We start from the raw sequence: 23,200 nt of genomic DNA, 5'->3' as shown, positions 1-23,200 counted from the left end.
GTTTTATTTTTAAAGGAAGGGCTACATAGATATTTGGGTGGGTTTCTTTTTCACAGGATTCTCTATAGCAGGGCTTGAGCTAAGTTGTCTTACGGTTCAAGAAAATGGCTGACTCTGGCACTTGTCCTAATAACTAATTGCTGTCTTACTCACACACACACCAACATAACAGTGAATTTCAATTTTAAAAAATATTCTGCCAATGTACTATTTAAATGTTAAAATATGTGTTGATTAGTTTTCCCCCAAATTATGACAATTACAGTCATTTGGCATTTTATACATTTAGAAGTGGCTCAAGGATGGAAGTTAAAACCTTAAAGTTGAATCACATCTTCTAGAAAGGATTTAAAAGCAGCAGTAAGCCTGTGTGTTCTGACAGCTGCTATATAAATTTGGAAGCTGGGGAAGATAATCAAGATATTAAGGCATGATTTAATCAGTCACATTGGAATTCTTGCCAGGTAATGAAGCTCATTAAAGGAAGCAGTGTATTCCAAGTAGCTGTATTAAATATCCAAGCATCCCAGAAGCTAGTGCTTCCAGTTTTCTGGGAAACTTGACCAGTGCAGCAGACTAGAAGCATCATGCATCATCGTGCTTACCTTATGCCAGGTCCCATAGTTTTTAGATACATCTATAAGAATGAAGATATTGTAACAGAATCAGTTTGCAGAATCAGCAAAGTGCAAGAAAACATTCTTGTTATTGTTTAAGAAAACAATGTGATTCACAAAAGGCATCCCTTGTAGAGTAAAAAAAAATCTCAGTAGGTTGATACTGAAAAATTCAAATTACCATTTCTTCATAGTCAGTCACAATCCCCTGATGAATGTAGATGAATTTATGTGATCTAAAGTAATTAATTCAAAAACAATGCATGCTTATGTTTTGGAATAGTTGGTCCCGTGAAGTATGAACTCAGACATATTTGTTTACTTCTAAGAGAAGCAAGAATTCTGATTACCTTTGAATAGGAAAAGGTTAATTCAAAAACACTGCATGCTTATGTTTTGGAATAGTTGGTCCCATGACGTATAAACTCAGACATAATTGTTTACTTCAAAGTGAACAAGAATTCTGATTACCTTTGAGTAGAAAAAGAATAGAGCTGACATGAATACCAACAAAACATTCTATTATCCTGTACCTTAGTAATTAGATTTTTATATAGACTCATGGATGAAAACTAGTTTGTGATATTGAGCATCAAATCCATAGATAGAGATGCTGGCTGGATAGCCCCTGCATCACAGAGTACCTGTGGAAGAGGGAGCCCTCTCCGCAAGAAATTGTTTCATTAGTATTTAGTAAAGGTCGGGGAATACCAGTACCCAAACCTTACCTAAAGGTGTCCTCTGGACTTTCAAATTGGTAGTAACTCTGTACATTCTGCTCTTCTCGCTTGATAAAACATTTTCGTTTCCTTATGAGTTTTATGTTTGTTTAATCCCTTTAATGGGTCACTGTAAATTGAGATGTGATTTTTGTATTCACAGTGAATGTAGCGTATCCCTATCGCTGGTAATCGATTGGAAGAGCTATAAAACTCTCTTGCAGCTGTGAAAGCATTAAGCACTGGACAGCCTTCCTTGGCATTTACCCTGCAACCAGAGCCTGGAAGCATAGCCGTGCCCATCCACCCGAGACGCGTGTGGCATAGCTCTTGTAATCGTGTTGTCAGTCACACAGCTGGGGCTGGGAACTTGAGTTCTGAGTAAATTTTAATGAGGTTGGGTCATGATTTATCATAGTTGTCGTTAGATGACGATGGCTAAATGACAATGGGTTGAGATTTATGGAAGTGGCATTCCATTTCCTGGGGTCGATGCCACTTTGAACCTAAATAAGGCATTTATGTATTCTGTAAAAGGCTGATAATGTAACTTGTTTACAGCTTACCTTCACAAAATTAAAATGTATTTGAAGATAAGGTGGAAAAAATTGGGGGTCTTAGAAGAAAGCTGACAACCAAATCTATGGTATCTTAGAAATTTTATAGTGATGGGAGCCAACTATAGAATTAACTGAGGGCCACAGGGTTGTCTTGGAGAAACTCGTGAGAATGCAGTCTCATTAAAAAAAATACTGGTTGACCAGAGGAGACAAATATAAAGGGGTCCTAATAATATTAATATGAGTTTGTGGCCATCTCATCATGAGTGTGTGATACACACACACACACACACACACACACTTGCAGAGAAAAGCTAAGAAAAGGAAATTTAGTAAAGAAATAAATTACTATTTAAGAAAAATACTAGGTTAATGTTTATCAAGTATTCTATAACTGATGTCTTATTAAGACAATTTAAAATAACTTGACTAAAAGTTGAAAATTACAAAATATCCCTAACTAAGTGGTTATGAATCACTTAGTACTTTCAAAGTGATGCCTTATTCTCCTGCTCTCATTCAGACACATTGACTTTCTAAGAATCCATGTAGGTCATTTCTTTTAGGATTTAGGAAAGGACATCTATTGTATTGTGCTTTACCCGTTAGCAGAAATTAATATGGAATTGAAACTAAAATTTTAAGTTAAAGTCCTGTGATGAATATTAGAAGGGCTGCCAGCAACTTACTGTTACTTATTCTTGCAGGCATGTACAGCATATGTGGATTTTATGATTTCTGTGGCCAAACTGATTCGTCAGGAGAGAGGACTGCCCGTAGATGAAAACCAGCTTTCCCTGGAAATGAATAAAATTATGGAATTGGAAAAAGAAATTGCCAATGTAAAACATTATCTCTGATACACTGAATAATATCAACCACTTCTTTTTTCTTTTTTCTCTCATATTTTAAGTAAAAGGTGCAACTCCTTAGCCAAGTGATAAAAGTACCTAGCTTAGTAAAGGATCATTAACTTTAAGAGAACCTTTGGAACTGTAGCATTTTATAATAAATTGGGTCCTTGACATTCGAGAGACACATTCAACTTAATAAATGTTAAACTAGGTACACTTGATTAATAGGTAATAATGGCCTGTTATAAGTGGCTTACATCATAATTCTAACTACAACCTGTTGGTTGCGATGTCCTTGAGAATCAGGATATACTTGCTTGCTCAACTATTCAGCAAAGCTGTTTTTGTCTTGATAGTCACAATTTTACTTTTTTAAAAAGAAGCTTATAGAGATTACAGAGATTATCTCTATCTCTTTGCTGAGGAGTATTAGCTCCTGAACGTGGTCACATGACTGTGTGATGTCACTGAGTTCAGTCTGCCTGTGGCTCACTTAGCTCAGGGGAGGTCTTACAGGAAGAGCCATCAGCAGAGCCCAAAGGGGGTATTCATGAATAGCCTCTAGCTCCCCGTGAACTCTGGGAGTCTGAGTCAGGGTTCTCTTGTCTGAATGGGTCTGCAGCCTCAAGTGAGAAACTCTGTTGAAGCAGCATCCAGGTTATTGATTGAGCCCATGTTCAGTTTTGGTCTCGCCACACAGAGTTCTCTCTGACATTGCAAATAACAGTCCGTCCTCCTAAACTCCATCTCCTTGCCACTGCCAACAGAATCTTGGAGACCGAGCATTTTTAAAGACAGTTTTAGCTTTCCGAGGACTAATGAAACCAAAAATCTCGGATCAGAACCAGGCTTTGCCTGCAGTTGCAGTGGGATGGATGGCAGTTTGATGGGTTCCATGTGGCTCTGTGTGGAAAACAGAATTATTAGAGGAGAACAGTTTATTGTCCTGAGGTTTTGCCACTTGCACCTTCCCAGACCATGTCCTCCTTCGATCATCCTCAGCATTCCGGTGGTTGTATCTCAGAATTATTTGTGCCCAGATTTTCTGTGTTTTAGACTCTGAGATTGGGCTGCTACCTGAGTCATCTTCAATCGCCGACGTATCTCCACCAGTGTCCAGCTTACTGTTGCAGGGAGGAGACGCTCAATAAGTAAATTTTAAAGTAAAGTCATAAATAAGTGATGTAAAGGGGAAATTGGAGCAAGTGTCACTGAGGAACAATTCCCATTTTAAACTTTGACCTTTTGTTGCTTCTCACCGAAAATTGCTTTTACTCATTTTGCCACTAGTAGGAAAGTTGTTACTGCAATTTTTTTTATTCAGTGAAAAAAATAAAATAAAACCGGACACAGTTAAGCATAGAGCATGCAACTGGTTAGGCAGGACATAAGGACAGTCACAGAAATACACGGTGCTGCCCTCTCCTCAGATAACTTGCAACCTAAGTAGCAGTTTTCTCTGTTTCATTTGCTTTAAATCCTTGCAGAAGCATTGTGTGTGTGGTTTTTTTTTCTGTCTTAATTTTAACTGGGACACTGGATGGTAGTGGTGGATAGTGGGAGACAGGATTTGAGCGATAAATTGGAGGTGACTGTGTTCAAAACAGTTGCTATAACGTGAAACAGACGCAAGTGGGCTGGCCCTCAACCATGGAAGGAAGCAGGCCTGCAAATATGGCTCATGTGGCCGGGCCGTTTTCAAAAGTATNTCTGTTTCATTTGCTTTAAATCCTTGCAGAAGCATTGTGTGTGTTTTTTTTTTCTGTCTTAATTTTAACTGGGACACTGGATGGTAGTGGTGGATAGTGGGAGACAGGATTTGAGCATAAATTGGAGGTGACTGTGTTCAAAACAGTTGCTATAACGTGAAACAGACGCAAGTGGGCTGGCCCTCAACCATGGAAGGAAGCAGGCCTGCAAATATGGCTCATGTGGCCGGGCCGTTTTCAAAAGTATAGGAAGATTTTGGAAAAGTTTATATACAACACTGAAGCCAAATCTTGATCATTGTTATTTAATATCCTTAAAATACCTTAAATCTCACTTCTTTTTTTGATATGTCAGAATAAATTACAACGCAAGCACAGAACTTAAAGTATATTTACATCTCTCATATTTCTTTTTTACTCAAATATAGTTTTATTTTCCTAAAGAATTCTTAGTTCTAAACTAATTAACAAAAAATAAATCCACAGGCTACAGATGAACCTGAAAATCGAAATGACCCGATGCTTCTTTACAACAAAATGACCTTAGCACAGGTCCAAAATAACTTTTCACTAGAGGTCGATGGGAAGGTAAGTAACAAGTTTTATGTACTCTCTTATAGTGCCATTTCTAACACATAACCTCAAAATATTAAAGTGATTTATTTCTTGCAAGTATTGAATATCAAATGAATTTAGATCACACCAAGCACTTGACTTCATAACAGGACCTGAAAAAAACGATTTGAAACTATTATATTTATATGTAGTTAGAGGGAATTTTAAAGGCAAAAGTCCTTTAAAGCCAACTCTGCAATAATGGTGGGAAGATCATAGGAAAGGGTTTGGAAGATATTAGAACTGAAAATCCTTTTGAAAGACTGTTATATAGCCATGAGAGTTGGATAGGCAGATTATAAATGCACTCAAGTCCTTTTAACTACTAAAAATATTAACTTATTCACAGAACTTGCTATGTTCTCACCAAGGCATCTATGGAGGTATTCAGAGCCATAATGGAGAAATAGAATAGCACGCAGGAAATAACAGAACTGTCATAGCTTCCATTTATAAACAGAAATTTTGACATCTTTTTGTTTAGTTGTATTCATTAGTAAGTATGTAATTATCTCTTTGGGGGACTACTCATGTGTACTTGGGGACTACTCATGTGTACCTGGGGAGTAGTTGGGGCACACAATTGAGAAATAATGCAGCAACCATGGGAAAATCTACAAACTTCATTTTAAAAAGGCAAGATTCTGACTTTTGGCTGCTCCAAACCTAGCTTCTGAGCTCTAAACGTTGCATGTCTGCACACCCTGTGTTGACAGTGCTCTGTCTGTTGGACGTGACTCACTGCGCCTCTGCTACAACCATAATGTGATTTCGTTCCCGGCAGGGTGGCCACTGAGATACATCACTGTTTGAGTGGCTGTTTATTAACATCCACTTCTAAAAGATAAACTCTTTATACCCACTTAAATGTTTGCATAAACCAAGGGAGATTTATTTTTTAAAGCTAAATTTTTCTTCTTTTTAAAATATTGGTTAGACCAAGAAGATGACATCGAGCCTAATTTCTAGCTTAGAGGCTTTGCTTTTGTTCTTAAATGGTTGGTTTAATTCTGTTATGAAAATAATCATGTTGCAGAACTAATTACTATTCAAAACCAATTGAAACAAGTGAGGGAAAATCCCAAATGAGTATCCGACCTACAACTGTGATAATGATATTGTGATGCAGCTGATACCCTAACCCTGTCTGACCCCGAACCATAATTGAGTGTTGGAATCAAGAAGAGAAATTCATAATTACTGAATGTTTTGTGCCTGCTTTTTTCCAGCCATTCAGCTGGTCAAATTTCACAAATGAAATTATGTCAACTGTGAATATTAATATTGCAAATGAGGAAGAAGTGGTTGTTTATGCTCCAGACTATTTAACCAAACTTAAGCTCATTCTTACCAAATATTCCACCAGGTGGGTATATCAGAGTGCCCATGTCCTCAGAGTTTACATTTAATATCACTCTTTAGAAGCTTTGCAGCCTCATCTTTTCTGTTGCTGGGTGGTGGGTTTTTTTATACAGAGATCTTCAAAATTTAATGTCCTGGCGGTTCATAATGGATCTTGTAAGCAGCCTCAGCAGAACCTACAAGGAGTCCAGAAATGCTTTCCGCAAGGTGAAGAAACAATCTCTCTTTTCTTAAGACTTAAAACATAAAGAGGTACATGGTTATGAAGGTGCCATGTACACGGCTAGAATGTGGAGACTTTGCCAAAAGACAAAATGCCAAACATTGATTGTTTTGCTCATATTTAGGCTATGATGTCTAGAAAAGCCAGTTTTTATGGGTTTTGCTATCCTATTTTTGTCTACTGTGGCACCATGATTGAAATTCCCCGAAAGGATATGCATTTCACTATGTGAGCATTTCATGAAACACACTGGCTTGGTTTCTTTCACATGTTAAAAAGTAATCACAAGGATGTCTCAGTTAACTCTAGTTTTTAGGTGTTTGTAGCACACTAGATATGTACACAGATGGACTATACTGTCGTGGACAATCCCCTGAGAACACACCTACCTGGAGACAACCTCAATGCCTCTTACTAGGCTGTACCTACATTGAAACAATCATCACTTTAGTCCTGTTGTGTGGGGCCAGGGCAGAAGGGATTGAGCGAGGAGAGAGTCTAGCAAACAATTCGTGTCCAGTACTGGATGGTGTCACTCACGGAAAGGAAATAACTCTCAGATTGATTGAAATTTTCTTGTTTTTACCCTTTAAAAATACAGACACATTTTTAAAATTAAAGAATGTAAAAATGGTGTTTTGCTAAATCTCCCATACCTAAGTTAGTCCCCATAGTGGTACTTAAATTTATACACATTAAGTTCCTCTAAGTACTGGAAGTTCAGCTAAAACATTAAAAAAAAACAAGAACGGGTTTTTTTGTGTGTGTGTGTAACAGATTTCTGCCCCGATGTGTTTATTGAGCATCATCTCACATTTGTGATCATACAGTGGTAGCAGTGTTATTTTTTGTTTGTTTTGAAGGAGTATTATGGTGGTGGTTGTTGCTTTTTTCTGAAGCTGTCTAGAAAGATATTAACGTGTAGTAACTGAAAGTTCTATGGGGACAGGTACTGAAAATATACTTTATTTTCAGATCATATATAAGTAAACAATCCAATCAGATTGCGTTTTATCATAAGCAAGAACCTGCCTTGTGAGGAGACGCAATGAATATTGCAAGAACTTAGGAGACGTAAAGAATAGAGCCCCGAGAAATCTGTGCTCTCACCGTGCCCCAGCCGTCTTCCTCCTGACCAGACCATCTCCTTTCTCTCTCCCATAGGCCCTTTACGGCACCACATCAGAAACAGCGACTTGGAGACGCTGTGCAAACTACGTCAACGGGAACATGGAAAATGCTGTGGGAAGGCTTTATGTAAATGCAGCATTTGCTGGAGAGAGTAAAAATGTGGTAATGTTTTCAGCCCAGTACATTATCAGTTCTTTGTTTGCATTGATGGGCAGTTACACTTGTCCATAAGTTGGCCAACATTTTATTAATTGCCAGGGAACTTCTGAGTCATAATTTGCCATTATTTCACAGTAAATCCCATTCCAGTTTTGTTTCTGACCCTGACATGATTTAGTCCACAACCAGCTGTCCTTTTTTCCAGAAGTAGTAGATTGTGGAAATAGTCACATGTTCTAGTGACATAGTCACTTGTAAACTCTTCAGTTGGCAAAATTAAACAAGAATTAGTGTTGTCTTTTTTTTATTGTTGTTCAGTTACACTTGTCCCCATTTTTGCCCCTGTTGAGTTAGAGTTTTCTCAAAAACCTAAAAAGTAAACCCACATTTCCTGGAAGTGTAAGAAATGTACTCCATTTGTCATTGTTACTGAAATGAAAACAATGGAACTTGAAGGGCTGGTGAACCTATTGATATACTTCTTCATGTTTTACTAAACTACACATGGTAATGACAACTAATATTTTATGTCCTTTTATGATAATGCAAATCATTACCTTTTAAACATGATTTTTTATTAATGTATATATTAAGACCTGTTTAATCATAAGTGTTGATAATAGCACAGTAATTATCCACGTATATCCATTTGCTCAGGTCACAGTTTGCCTATATATTTATATTTATTAATATATTATTGAGTCACATAAAGACAAATTATAGCTCTATTTTTTTTAATTTATACTACAAAAGATTGACGAATGCCCTAATTTGCCTTCCATTCTTTCGGTTTGAGGTTGAAGATTTGATCACACAGATCCGGAAAGTTTTCATTCAGACGTTAGATGACCTCACCTGGATGGATGCTGAGACCAAAAAAAAAGCCGAAGAAAAGGTAAAAAGCACAACAGGACTAACCAGCAAAGAAGAAAATTCCTCTATAAAGAAATGTCAACTTTAAGAAAATCCAAGAAACATATAATCAAGAATTACATTAAAATTTTAATAAAAATTCTGATCAAAGGCAGTGATAAAAAAAGAATTGCACAGAATAAAAGCAAGCTCCTTCAGGATATAATGTCACCAAGAATAGTTTTCATGGCTAGAAATTGTTTCTGTGATTTTTACTTTTTGTTTTTTCTTTGTAACCAAGCTCCTACTCTCCATGTCCATCTCAAAACTTCGAAAGACCTTTAACTTTCCCTTTTTTAAAGAAAGTCTTCAGGAAACAGGGGGAAAGTCTTACACATAAAAGTGAAGAACAAAATGACACTGTCAGTGGCCCATAGCTGCCCTGCTTTTATGAAAGATAGCTAAAAGGCCTCTAACAATGTCAAAAATATGTGCTTAATTTTGAATGCAAATTTCTAGATCAATTTTTAAAAACATACCCCACCTAGCTTTCTTTTTTTTCTTTTTCTTTAGCTTTTCTTTTTTTATTTATTTAATTATTTTTCAGGTACAGAATTTTCTATTACTCCCATTCCATCCTACCCCACCCCACACTCAAGAATGCTATATTTTTGTTCAAGCAAATGTAAGGGGGTGCAATATTTGAGTTTTATAAGGTGATCTGGAGTCCCTTTTGTTGGAACTTGTAATATCTCACATAAAAAGAAAGGTGAGATTTCTAGGAAATTTTAGATTTAAATTCACTATGATTATTTGTCTTGATAACAGTGTAAAACTAGAAGGAACATCATGTCCAGTGAAAACTGCATGTGCTTTGTGAGCCGAATTCACATACAACCTGATTATTTCTCATAGTTAAGGTGACAGGAAGAACAGACCATTTTTTTAACTGATAACAGGAGTTCAGAAACCTATTGTAATAAGAAAATCAAGGCTGTAGTCTAGTTCTCTTCCAGGAATAAATCACATGGAAGGACTATCGTTTTCAGCTTCAGAGCCCTGGGTGCATTCAGTCTAGAGTTTAAGCCCCCCCTATATTTTCATCATTCTGACCAAGTCCTCGGAAAGCTAGTCTGTATTGGCTGTATTTGTGATGTAGCTCTCTGTGACATGGTTTCTGTTTGATGGAGCCAGTTGCTTTTTTCTCCATCATTATTTCCCAAGATGACATCACAAAATGAGGGACCTGCCAAATTGTTCCACAAAAGAGAGTTCCATGGTCAAAGAATTTAAGAAACACTTCCTGCAGGAAGGCTTCCCTGATCCCAACCTAGTCTAGGTGAGGTGCTCCTAGGGTGGGATTTTATGACACCATACCTCACACCTGAGACTCAATTCTCATTTTACTGCCTATCTACTGGTCTCTACAGTAAGATCTCTGGGGGGAGGGGCTTTTGCCTGGCATTGAAGCCTCAACCCCTTACAAAGTACCTGGCTCGTCATAAACCCTGGAGCATGTATTGAATGAATAAATGGATGATTAATTCCTCCTCTTGGACACTTAGAGTAACCTAATTTTGACTCCAAGAAGTCCTGCTTAATGTTATCATCACAGTATTTACCCAAAATATTTGACAATAGATTCTTTTTCTGTAGTAACTTTTATTTCAGTCAAGTCTGTGCATCTCAGAACACTCTTTGAGGAAATGCCTTCTAGAAAATGAAGTGCTAATGAGAAGGGGCTGATTTGTAAGGAGCTGGTGGTGTGGAAACCTGTTAGAAAATGGGGTTGGCCCAACTGCCTGAGTGACACATATCCTGTCCCAGCCCCTGAGGAAGTCCCGGGCCAGGGAAACAGATCTGTAACAAAACCCCATCTATTTGACGGCCTAATGCCCCAGAAAAAAATTTAATTAATTAAGTTATTTAAGAGCAATGTGAAATGATAGCATCAAAAGTCGAGTATCTTTGAGAAAATAAAAAAAAAAGAGTAGAGCAGTTAATAAACAAGGGGTAATCAGGAAAAAGAAGGAAACAATTTTGAAATAATAAACAAAATCATAAATGGCAGTTAGCAAGGGGTAGATATGAACTGGCGTAACAAGGAGTTCTCTTGTTTTGCACGTGTGTAAGTAATGTCATTCATTTAACTTTGAGAAGATAGGTAGACAACTTTGGAGACCCAAGGAGAACATAAAAACTCCATGAATCAATATTCAGAAAGAATATTAACACAGAATGGATATAAGCCCATATCCATTTTCTCAGCCAAATCAGTAAAGTGGAAAGATAATTATAAGCTGCCAGAATGGAAGCTCTAAATATTAACTTTCCTGTAAATTGACAAAAAAGCCTCTCAAAGAAAAATTTCATAAAACTACAATGCCTGTGGCATATTGAATTATCCAATTTTATTTTGGTTTCCTTGGGAAAGCTGTAGCCCATTAGGATGGGGCATTAGGAGCTGAATTTCAGACCAAATTTGTGTTTCTTTTGAGCCCCAGGAAGAAGCCACTTCAAAAATCTCTTTGTGTTGTCAGGTACTCTTTTTTGTAAACAGTATGAGATCAAGTTATTCAGTTGATATTCATGGGCAAATTGCAATGTTTGCATTTAAAAAAGTTATGCAATCTTCCTCACATTCAATACTATAATTTTCATAGGCCTTAGCCATTAAAGAAAGAATCGGCTATCCTGATGACATTATCTCAGATGATAACAAACTGAATAAAGAGTACCAGGAGGTAAGTCTCTATGAAGACTGTGGGCTAACGTCACCTGGGGCTGGGGGGCAGTGTCCTTTCTAACTTTCGAGTGGCAGCAATTATGTAAAGTAGCCAAAAACCATAGGTTTTAAATATTATATAAAGCCTTTAACACTGAAGACAGAAACATGTCTGCTTTAGTTTTAGCCTTTTGTTTCATTGGCCTGGTTTGTGTCTGTTTTTTGGGTTTCCATATATTCCACTTTAAGAAGTAAGAAACACCTGGGGTCCTTTAAAGAGTATCAAGGGCAGACATCCAGGTGCTGAGTCACAGGCAGACTGACTCCCGTCTCATCCCCCACGGGCCTGAAAATCAGATCTTCAGGTTTCTGTCCACTCTCTGATTTTTCCTCCACTGGAAAAGCTATGTCATGCATTCTCTCTTAAAAAAAATAAAATAAAATAACAATAGTTGAGAACCGGAGACTGTTGTGTTCTCCTTTGGTAATGTAACAAGGATAAGAGCAGAGAGATGACTAAAGTCCCTGCAGAACTGACTTCAGACCTAGCTGAGGATGTTGTTGCTAACCTGTGGTCACCACGACTCCTTGAAATTCGGGGGATGACAAGGTAAATCACTGTGCAAATCAGAGGTGACAGTGATTCCTAATCCACTGACTCCCAGCCTCACATGGGGGCTTGCAAGCCACAGTGCCTTCTCCTCCTTTTCTATTCGCAGAAAGGCGTGGCTGTTTCTTTTAAATGAGCTGCCTGCAGCATGTGAGTGCTGGCGGGGCCTCATACCAGTGACTCAGACCATAATACTCAAAGCTGAGCTGTGCAGGTTCAAATCCTGGCTCCACCACTCAGTAACTTGCCAAGAGAATAGAATCAGAGTCAAACTCAATGGTTCAAATACCCGCTCCTACATTCAGTAACTTGGGCAAATGCACTTGTCTGTGCCTCAGTTTCCACAGCTTTTAAGTGGTGGGTAGCAGCCTATTTTTATAAGATTATTAAGAGGATTAAAAGAGTGTCACCTATATTTAAAATTCTTAGAATATTGCCTGGAATTTGGTAGGTACTACAAAGAATATGCTATTGACCCATCTAGTATGTAAAGATTAATATCAATATAGTAAGGCTTGACTGACACTGGTTTTATCTGATTAATTACAAAAGGATAGACTGAAGCAGTCATTCGGCCAGAGCAGCAGTGACCTGTGATAGAGAACTAATCTGATTAGAACAAAATTCTTCTTTGGTAAATTTTAATGCTCTCTGTTAACTTTATTAACAGAATTTGGGGAAAAAATTATCTATTGTTTTAGCAAAAGTTTTGAAGGTACTGGTATTAATATTTTTCCCCAAATCTTTTATATAATATAGTTGAACTACAAGGAAGATGAATACTTTGAGAATATCATTCAAAATTTGAAGTCAACCCAAAATAAACAACTGAAGAAGCTTCGAGAAAAGGTGGACAAGGATGAGTATGTATATTTCAGTCTCTAATGTTTATTCGGAAGAGGGTCCTTTCCCCTGCTCTTGGTTGGATTAGGAGAAAGACTCTGACTTAGAATAATGCTGTTAAAAAGTATAATTGTCCTCCTTCTATGAAGTATGAATACTTTTAAGATCATCTAAGAATATTATACTAAAGATGGGTCAGGGATTTAACCAAATTTAAATTTTTTATGAAGGTGTGTTCCCAGGGAACCCAATTTCTTTGGCTTGTTTTCATTTTATTGCCTCTCCCTCTGCATTTTGGGGGGACCTGGTTCTCCAGAACACCTAATCCAAGTAACCCATAGCTTCTTCAAGCCTTCTCTGAGGCTTTCCTTCTATACTCAGAATTTTCTTCTGGCCACAGTCCCACCTTTTATTTCACTGGTAGGTCTGTATGTATTATTTTGGTTTCCATAATTCCCCCAAAATATGATGTCCTTCAAAGAGTATCAAGGGCAGACACCAAAGTGCAGAAACACAGGCAGAGCTCAGACTCCCGTCTCATCCTCTATGGGCCTGAAAAGTCAGATCTTCAGGTTTCTGTCCACTTTCTAATTTTTCCTCGATTGGATAAGCTGGGTCATGCATTCTCCATTTAAAAAACAAAACAATCTGATATTTGAGACCCCAAGGCTGTTGTATTCTCCTTTGGTAATGTAACAAGGGTAAGAGATGAGAGATGACTAAAATTTCTACAGAACTGATTTCAGACCTAGCTGAGGGTCTGGTTGCTAACCTTTGGACCAGTGAGTCATTGGCATTACACAAGTCCACCCCTCCCTGGATTGCGACGTGTAAACACTTCTCTTACCCTCGTGGTGGCCAAACACGAGATGTAATCATCACTCTCATTCACAGCCTTGACGTGCTCTTTATCTCTGTTTATCAGTGATTCATGTTAACCTTAGTGGTTCACATTTAATAGCTCATGTTAGCTATTGGTTTAGTGTTTATTGCTCAACTAAATGGATGTTTCTAACATATTTATCAGCGTATGTGTTTGTGCACTTACCTCCCTAGAATTGCTTGTGTTGACATCTCACTATGTTCTTAGCGGCTAGGAACAGGAGCTATTCCTTTTGACCGTTCAGCACAGGACTGAATACACAGAAGATTTTCAGTTAAAACAATCGTTGAATGATGAGCGAGTGAAAAATAAATATACTAACTTGATTACTGTGTAACAGACGCAGTAACAAACCAATGAGGTGCATGTATGCATTCACTTGTTCTTCCGTGTATTTATTTATTAAACCAATATTTTGGAATACTAAGTCTAGGTGTTATTGGGTTCTGTAAGAATCAAAGGTGAACTTTGACTATATTGTGTTACAGTACAAAAGTCCGGAGTAGTGTTGAGGAGGGAGAATTCCCCCTTTACCTCTCTGGAGTTCTTATGGCTGGACTAATAATAAAATTGACCTAAGACCAGATTAACAGAAGAACAAGCCATTTAATACTTTTTAGTATGGGAGATCAGGAATGACACTCTGAAAAAGGATGACCCAGCCAGCTTTTTATACCCTTCAGACAAAGAAACAGGACGTTTGTGAAGAATTGACAGGACAAAGAAACTCTGGTTTTTGTATTCATTAGTGGAAAATCTAAACAAAGTTTGGGCTTGGCCACTAAATTAGTAAAGAAATAACAAGTGTTGTTGATACCGCTTTTTGGCCCTGAATTCCTGAACTCGTGGGATAAGGGTGTCTCTCTCACCTCCCCGGAGCAAGGAGGGCGCCTGTCACAGGGAAGGTTTATTTCCTGCGTTCAAGGAGAGGAGGGAGGGTCAATGTGCCCTCTCGCCTTGGCTGCTTGTCAAATAACTCTAATTCAAAGTAATAGATATGTCATCGTGGGATATTTTTAGGGTGGCCCAGAGCAGGCCTACTGTCTTCCCGGCAGTAGGGAAGACACGATGTAATAAACTGATCCACCAGGGGGGAGATACTGTGTCAAGAAAGGTACGGAATGCAGTGGGGCTGCTTGGTGACAAGAGCGTCCTCTCCTGAGTAAACCAATACATTGCAGTCCTTCCACGACATTTCGAACCATTCACTTATCCTGGAAGGGAGCCTGATTTCCTTTGCTGACCTCTGCGTTCAGACTGGAGCAAATGTCGTGTTGTCTGAGGCTAAAAAACGGGGCTGCAGATGTCAGAGACTGAATAGGGTCCCAGCTGACAAAGAAGGAAGGAAAATGGTTACATGTGGTTGGTGTTGGAATAGATGAACAAACATTTGCTCTAGAAACCCACACAAAGTCATCAGAAAAATATTCCGTGGGTTGTTAAATTTATACTCGGAGAAATTTCTGACAAGTCTGAACATTTTAATTTCTTTAAAATATATATATATTTACATTTAATCATTGTTAACACTGTAAATTATCTACTGACAGAAAGTGTCAAATATTCTTTATGAGAATAGCTAATATAACCTGCATCCACATGACACAAGAAGTTATTTATTTATTTATTTTTGTTTTAAAGGGGAAGATCGTATTAATTTTTTTCCTTTTTATTGGGCTTATCGGGGTGACACTGGTTAACAAAATTGTATAGGTTTCACATGCACACTTCTACAACACATCATCTGGACACCGCATTGTGTGTTCACCGCCCCCCAGTGAAGTCTCCATCCATCCCTCCATTTATACCCCCTTACCCTCTTCCACCACCCAATGATCCTCCCTCTGAGGATCACTGCACTGTATGGAGGTTCATGAGTTTTCTCTTTTTTTCTTTTTGCTCAATCCCTCCAGCCACCCTCTTCCCCAGACAGCTGTCAGAGGGCTCTCTGTCTCCGAGTCTGTCTCTGTTTTCCTTGTTAGTTCATTTTGTTCATTAGATTCCACATATGAGTGAAATCATATGGTACTTGTCTTTCTCTAATTTTAAAAATAGTTGTTGAAATATTGCTTAATGTTTTCTTTTGAAGTTGATGTAGTCTCTGCTCCAAAATCATTTGGTGATATAGTTTGCTCTTTTTATGCCCTGTCATCACATGCATTGATTTTCTCTGAGTCCTTTTCTCTTTACAATAGTCAGAAACCAAACTTGTGTATAATATTTTAATGAATGTTTGTTTGGCAGCATGCAGAGCTCAGTAGTACTTTCTGAATATTTCCCATGAGCTTCTGAGAGTCAATCACAAGTGAACTCTGGCTTCTAAGGGGGCCAGGCTAGTTCTTCCTTCTCCTTCCTCCTGAATGCCTGTAGACTGAACAAAAAGTTTCTAAATGCTGACTGCACAGAGGAGTTGTCCAGGGAGCATTAGAACTGGTACTGATGACCCAACCAGGTCCACCACCCTAGATATTGATTTACTTGCCTGTGGGTGGGGACCCAGGTACAGCAAGTTCCTGAATAATGTTGTTTTGTTCAACCTTATTTTATTATCATGTTGATGAGATGCTTAAGTAGGAACTTTTAACTCTTGTTTATATCAACAGCAAGCCTATGGTGAAGTTTGTTTCATTACACATCATTTCATCACAGTTCTAAGAACTAATGGATGTCTTTAAAAGAGGACTTACTGTACTGGCATTGTTTTTAAGTGCAGCATATTACTGTACAAAGCCACACAAGATAAAATCATCCACAAAAGGAAATGATGCAATCGAGAGACGTAGTAAACATGAAATGCAGGAGGTCATTGTGGGTATGATAGAGCATATTGTTACAGCAAACTTCTTCTTTTTATGAAGTAGAAAGAATAAACTCTAAAATAACAATAAAAAGAGTATAGTGAAGACATAAATCAGTAACATAGTCCATTACTACCATCAAGTATTATGTACTGTACATACTTGTACATGCTACATTTCTACAGTGCTGGCAACACGTAAGGTTTTTTTGGACCAGCATCACCACAAGCAGATGAGTAATGTGTTCTGCTGTGACTTTGCCAGGCTAAGATGTCACTAGGCAATAGGAATTGTTCAGCTGTATGATGAACTTATGGGACCATCATATATACAGTGGCATTGACCGAAATGTTATGTATGGCATGACTGTACATAAAATTATTTACTTTCTGTAGTATGATTCTTTTCTTATAGCCTATAGAAAATATAAACCTGTAAAAAGAAAAAGATGTACCAGAACAAAACAAAACAAATTTTTCTTCTCTTGTTTTTAAACTTGATGCCATTTTGTTCATTTCTTGGGACAAAACTTTCTGTAATATAATTGGGACAGGCAGTGCCAGGGTTTATAAGTTATGGCTGTTGAGTCATGGAGTTACTTTTTACGACCTAAAGAGACTTCTTTCATTGCCGAATCTTTCTCGCTGCTGTTCATCCACATAAAAGCACCAAGTAGCTACTGTGTGTGTGGCACACGGTGCTAATCGCTGTGGAAGAAAAAGACGTGAGTGAGATGCAGCCGTTGCCTGCGGAACTCAGGGTCCAGTGAAAAACAGGCTTCTGCTGAAAGGTGGGGTTGGTTGGTGGCGGCCCTTCTTTTAAGGCCACAATTAAATCTTTGCTTATTAATGAAACATTCCCTGGACACATGTCAGCATTTCAATGAATATTGAAGTGAAGAGAGGCTTCACTAAAAACCGAACAAATAAAACAAAATGCTTGGCTCCTTTCTGCCATCCCCTACCCAGTATCAAGCCTGCTGTTTTCCCGATGGGATGGTGGGGAGCCCCTGAACTAAGTGGCATCCCTGAGGCAGACAGCCCAACATTGGTGCTTCTAGGTGGTTCTTCCTGAAAGGCCAACCTCTCCAGCAGTGGCAAGGAGGTCGGGACCCTGTGAAGTAACATAGTTTTGCTCCTGCTTTGAGTCAGTGACATCTTTTTTTATCCGGGTTCTGCCTGTTACGACTTGTGGCCTTTGAAAAGCCATGCAGTGTCCTTACTTATAAAATGAACGGGTTGGTTTAGACTGTATTGCATCTCTAGGTCCTTTCTATCATTAAGATTCTATGGCCCTGACTGCGACGCTCTGATAGGAGCTGCAATGTTTTCCTCCTTGGCTTCTGCACATTAAGTGAGCCAAGAAGGAAAGAACATATTCTCGAGAGGTAGGGAAGTGCTCCACCTCTTTCTAAAATACCCCTTCTGATTCCCCCCTTTGCTGATGTTTCTAGAATCACGTTTCTTTCTAAGTAAGTCCAGTTCCAGTGAACTTGATTATCAAAAATATATATAGTTGTGTGGGACTGCCTTGGTGAATGAGATGGCACAGAGGTGGGCACTAAAAAGACCTATTCAGGGTGGGCGTGCAAAGTGCTGGAGACTTGGGCGCAGATGCCTGTGGACTCATGGGGAAGATTTGTGGGAAAACTTATTTGGCTCATCAAGCACTACTCAGCGAGAAGGAGGGAACAACAGGTAGACTAACCCTGGACCAATCACCAGCTCCACGTGACAGCGTCTCCCGGGTAGTGCTTGTGTTCTGCCTATGCCTAATAGAGAGAAATTGTAATCTTTTATACTCTCTTTAAACCACCCAACTTTGCAATTTTCTAATGTGTTTTGGAGTTACAAACAAAACGTATTTGGTCAGCAAAAATATTTCTGTTTTTTCATTAGCACCCGAAGAGGGTTTTGTTTTTTTCTTTTCTTCTAGGGAAGGAGAAGTAGGGAGGGAAGATAAATAATTTATAGGTTGAAATGTTAAACTGGGAGAACTCTGCAAAAGAATCCTGGAACTTGTATAGCAATGCGCCCTCCTGAAGGGAGAGATCCAGACAGCAAACTCCACGCAGTCTGCAGAAAGTGCAGCTTCTCTGAGGCCTGAGCCCTCCACCCCCCCACTGGTCCAACTTCCTTAACACTTAAATGTGTTAAGAAGATACATCTTATGTAGGTGTTCTTAAAGTAATTTTTAAAAAGAACAACACACAAAACATCCCTCCCTTCATGGAGTCAGAATCCAATGAGCTGGACAGACCACAGACTTAAAATATTCTGTGATTGCTAAGTATTTTGCGAGATGGAGACAGTTTCAATTCTTTTCTAAAAGATTCCAAGATTATTCTAAATCACAAGAAAAGTCACCAAAAGGAAATTCTGACAGAAATGATCCACCTACCCCTAAGTCCCAAATTAGAATTTCTCTGTATTTGGCACATAGGGGTGTACACACTTGTGCCTGTACACACTTATAAAGCCATTGAAGACTGAAAAGAGTGTGCTTGTTGCCACTCAGAGCCACACACGACCAGCGGATGACTTCTAGGAAGAAAATCAGAGTAGTCATTTCCGTTGCCTTTTGTTGAACATGAAGTGGATTCTCTCCATTTAATGTCAGAATAGGAGCTCCGCTCTCAGCGCTCAGACAGTGAGATGACTCACCAAAGCACTTCAGTTATGTTAACAACTCTTGTGTGACAATGACCAGTTTAATGAGGCTCTTTGGTCCTGCCTTGCTTTTGCCTTTGGAGAAAAAAAGGCACCTTGCAGAACAGTGGGAAGACTTTGCTCTGGGAGCTGTGGCCGTGGGGGTGGTGAGGGCTCAGAGGTGGGGGGGAGTAGGCAGCCCTGAGATAAGGTTTCTGCTCTGAAATTTATTCACTGTGTGGATGTAGACAACCTACGTAATACCACTCCGCCTCAATGATTCCTTTATAAACTCAGATAATAACATCTGTTTTTGCCCAGTGGGGTTGTTGTGTTGTGTATTGTGTGATGTGCCTGCTACATAACATAGGTTACGTAGTTAAATAGCTGTTTTTGTCATTGTCTGCTCATGGCGGGATTTCAGGGTGCTGCGGAGACCAGCCTTCTCAAGCCTATAGGCTAAGAGGGAGCCGTGTGGAGTGAAGGGGTTCAGAACAAGCCTCCCTAGAATGAAATAGCACAGCACTCCTGTCAGGATGTGCCACTTTGGTGCAGATGATTTTGAGCTGAAGACAAGGCCCCAGAGACTCAAAGAAATCTTTTCACCTCCTCCTAAAGTGCATAAAAAAGAAAAAAACTCTGATGAAGGCTACCACTAGAGATTAACCACAGAGTGTGCGCTAGCTGTGGGGAACTCAGCAAGGACTGTTTAAATTTCTCTGGGTCCCACTGTCTGTGGGTGGCATGGCAAAAATGTGTTGACCAGACATTTGCTCTTCCCATCTTCCTGTGAATGGAATTCCTTGTCTTTGGAGCCCTCCTGCTTAGCCATGTGAGTCTCAACTGCCTGGCTGGCTTTGGCCTCCTCCTGCCTATGTGAGGTTCCTGTACGTATGTGATTACATTTGTTTTTGTTTTCCTGTTAATCTGCTTTATGTTAATTATTAGATCAGCCAAAAGTATGTGGAAAGTAGAGGAAAAAGATTTCTCCCCTACAGAAGGAGTTTAAAAATGAGCACTTCCAGCTTTAAAGAGGTTGGCAAGAAAATGGCATTCATCGTTGTAATTTTGCATTTCATTGTGTATGATTTAGATCAACAGCTTAGAGAAGGGGATTTAACTGGAGGGTGATAGGGTCTTCTCTCTCCCTCGTTTTTTTTTTTTTTTCCAGTTGTATCATTTAGTTTACAAGTTTCAGAAAAAAGAGTTTGATAACTATACTGTGCCTCAGTTTCTACACCTGAACATTGGGAGCTTCATTTCTCTTAGATGGGTGGTTTGAAGGATAAATGAAGGTATATAGAAAGCTCGGAAGTCTGGAAGAGTTAATATTAATAAATGTAAAAAAATATATAAAAAATAAATGTAAAGAATCACCGTGGTTACTGTGATTACAAAATGAGAATTCTCCTTTTCAGCAGTACCTGAGAAGGGCAGAGAAAACCGCTGTATTACACTGATGATTTCGAAGGCGTTCCTTGAAGACCATGAAATGCTGAGAAATTGAACACTTTCTGTTCCGTTAACAGTTCTGTGGGTTTAAGTTTTAAAGTTACACATGAGTGGTAGAACAGGAAGTTTTATTCCAGGTGTTTTTGCCACCCAGTGGGGTCTATTATGTCCAGAAAGCTGTAGAATCACACTGTTGATGTCTGCTTTTCTTCCCTGCTATAAAAACGATGTCTGTGTGCTCTCAGTTTATCACCACTTAGGTTCTTCAGGGTAATGAGAGCTAGCAGAGAAACACCTGGTCCCCCTCTCAGGGGTGTTGCAGTTACATTTCCCATCCACGTTGTTAGCTCGGCTTTGAGGTGCATGCTGCATGTAGCGGCTCTTCTTTGTTCCACCATTGAAAGCCCCAGAGGACAAATTTACCTGGCAAAATTGTGTCTCAGAAATTAAAAACAAAGTTTTCTTCCATCTTGCTTTGCCACTCTTTGCCTTATACCATACCACACGCATTTTCACTCATACATACAGACCACAGGAGGCAGGAAGAGAAATCAAAGAACATGGTGAAACTTAACTCATGTCGCAGGTTTGATACCTGCTCAAGAAGCTGCAACTCCTGACTTTCACACTCTAACGGCACCCTCAGGCAGCGTGCACTAGCCATTATTTTAGGGGAAGAACCACCACCTTTTGGTTTTCTCTTCTGCTGTGCATTTTCTCTTTTCTGTACTGCTCTTCAGGGTCGATTTGTCAGTGTCACATAAACAGAAGCTTCTCCCAAAACTTGGAGGGTACATCCAAATCAAAAGAACACACTGTTTTGTTTCATCACCATTTCATTTGAAAACACTGTCTTTGCCCTGGCTTCTTTTTCTTTTGCATTTTTTGAAATCTCCTTTTAATCACAGTTTACATTCAATATTATTTTGTATTAGTTTCGGGTGTATAATGTAGTGGTTAGACAATTGTACACTTCGTAGAGTGTCCACCTGATTTTTCCAGGACCCACCTGGCACTATGTATGTGTGTAGTTATTACAACACTATTGATCATATTCCCTGTGCGGCCCTTCACACCCCATGCCTGTTTTGTAACTACCGATTTGTACTTCACAATCCCTTCACTGTTACTGCAGCTTCTTGACCACAAAGTTTTGACATTGAGCCTCTAGGTGTTATCTTCCCTTTATTTACGATGTAACGACCGAATCACACTGCTTCACATTCTAATCATCCCAGGGACAGTTTGTCTCAGACGAATGAATCTGGGTAAATTCCTCAGAGGTGCTCTGAGGGCACGTGGTGAGATACCTAGAGGAAGAAAAGGCAAACAGTAAACACTAGTCCTCTGTGAACCTAGCCACCATAATTCTAATTTTATGTAAGTATTCTGCGGTCATATATAGCTATCTATTGAAGGGACAATTCACAGTGCACATTTTAATATGTAAAACCCTCCCTACTACAAAACTGCAAATATTGATCAAATGCAACCTTAAGCCCTTTGAAGCAATGTAACAGAAGAGCAGAAAAGCACCAGAACAAAAGGTATGACATTTATTTTTACAAAAGCAATACACAGGAGATGGGTAGTATTCATTCATCTCTGTCCCACTTTTGAGATCTGTTGCTGTCCGAAACGTTAGTTTCCGACATCTAGTTCCTTACCTCTGTGATGTACCTATTTTTTTAATGTTTGGGTGGGCACCTTTCATATTCCAATGTTAGCACTGTGCCTGAATCCACACCCAACAATTTACATATTATTTGTGATTACCCACAAAAGCCCATGCAGAGTACACTATCACTACATTAGAAGTTTATAAGTGAGAAACTGAAACTTAGAACAACTGAGACCTGGAAGCATGTTGAATTAACTTTTGTAACAATTGAAATACTTATAAGCTGTTTATGCATAAAATCTACTGCCATGGTTTTGGTCACACAAACAAAATCAAACTGTGTTGCATCGTTTCTGATCTCTCCATTTCCAACTGGCGCCCCTGGGCTTACAAATACATGGTGTTGCTGTGAGTCACCACAAATCATGAGGGAAGCAAGTGGAGTTTAATTAAAATAAATAAACTTATGTGCTTGTAATCATCGGCCTCAAGGAATTAAAATATTGATGCCTCAGCTGTAATTAAACTAGGGAGGACTGATATACCAGTCACCCCATCCTGTTTGAAATGTTTTTCTCCATTTAAAACAACCTCAAACTAAACAAGAAACACATTGATCAACCATCCTCCCTCCCACACCCTCTATCTTCAAACTCATTTTCTTCCTAAAGAAAAATCCACGGAAATGTTATCTGGATTTTTTTAAGTCCCACATCCTTTATGTAAATGTCCTAGCCGTGTTATTGGAGATAAAAATCCATATTTAATTACAATATATCAGACACATTATATGCAGCTCTGCCTCAGCTACTTTTAAGA

General features: G+C 38.9%; 1 protein-coding gene across 4 annotated transcripts in view; it reads left to right on the top strand.

Annotated features, from left to right (window-relative positions):
- The window catches only part of MME (membrane metalloendopeptidase), an 88,995-nt gene that overhangs the window by 44,402 nt on the left and 21,393 nt on the right, over nucleotides 1-23,200 (top strand). For all 4 annotated transcript variants that reach the window (XM_037046694.1, XM_037046693.1, XM_037046695.1 and 1 more), the window contains exons 9-16: nucleotides 2,604-2,738; nucleotides 4,946-5,047; nucleotides 6,304-6,440; nucleotides 6,550-6,643; nucleotides 7,824-7,952; nucleotides 8,746-8,844; nucleotides 11,465-11,545; nucleotides 12,896-12,999. In XM_037046694.1, the coding sequence (XP_036902589.1) occupies nucleotides 2,604-2,738; nucleotides 4,946-5,047; nucleotides 6,304-6,440; nucleotides 6,550-6,643; nucleotides 7,824-7,952; nucleotides 8,746-8,844; nucleotides 11,465-11,545; nucleotides 12,896-12,999 (881 nt within the window). The remainder of the gene's footprint in view (nucleotides 1-2,603; nucleotides 2,739-4,945; nucleotides 5,048-6,303; nucleotides 6,441-6,549; nucleotides 6,644-7,823; nucleotides 7,953-8,745; nucleotides 8,845-11,464; nucleotides 11,546-12,895; nucleotides 13,000-23,200) is intronic.

This window comes from Sturnira hondurensis, unplaced genomic scaffold (genome assembly GCF_014824575.4).
Source record: "Sturnira hondurensis isolate 20B ecotype Veracruz unplaced genomic scaffold, ASM1482457v3 Scaffold0005279, whole genome shotgun sequence".
NCBI lineage: Eukaryota > Metazoa > Chordata > Mammalia > Chiroptera > Phyllostomidae > Sturnira > Sturnira hondurensis.
This window is presented reverse-complemented; position numbering and strand designations above follow the sequence as displayed.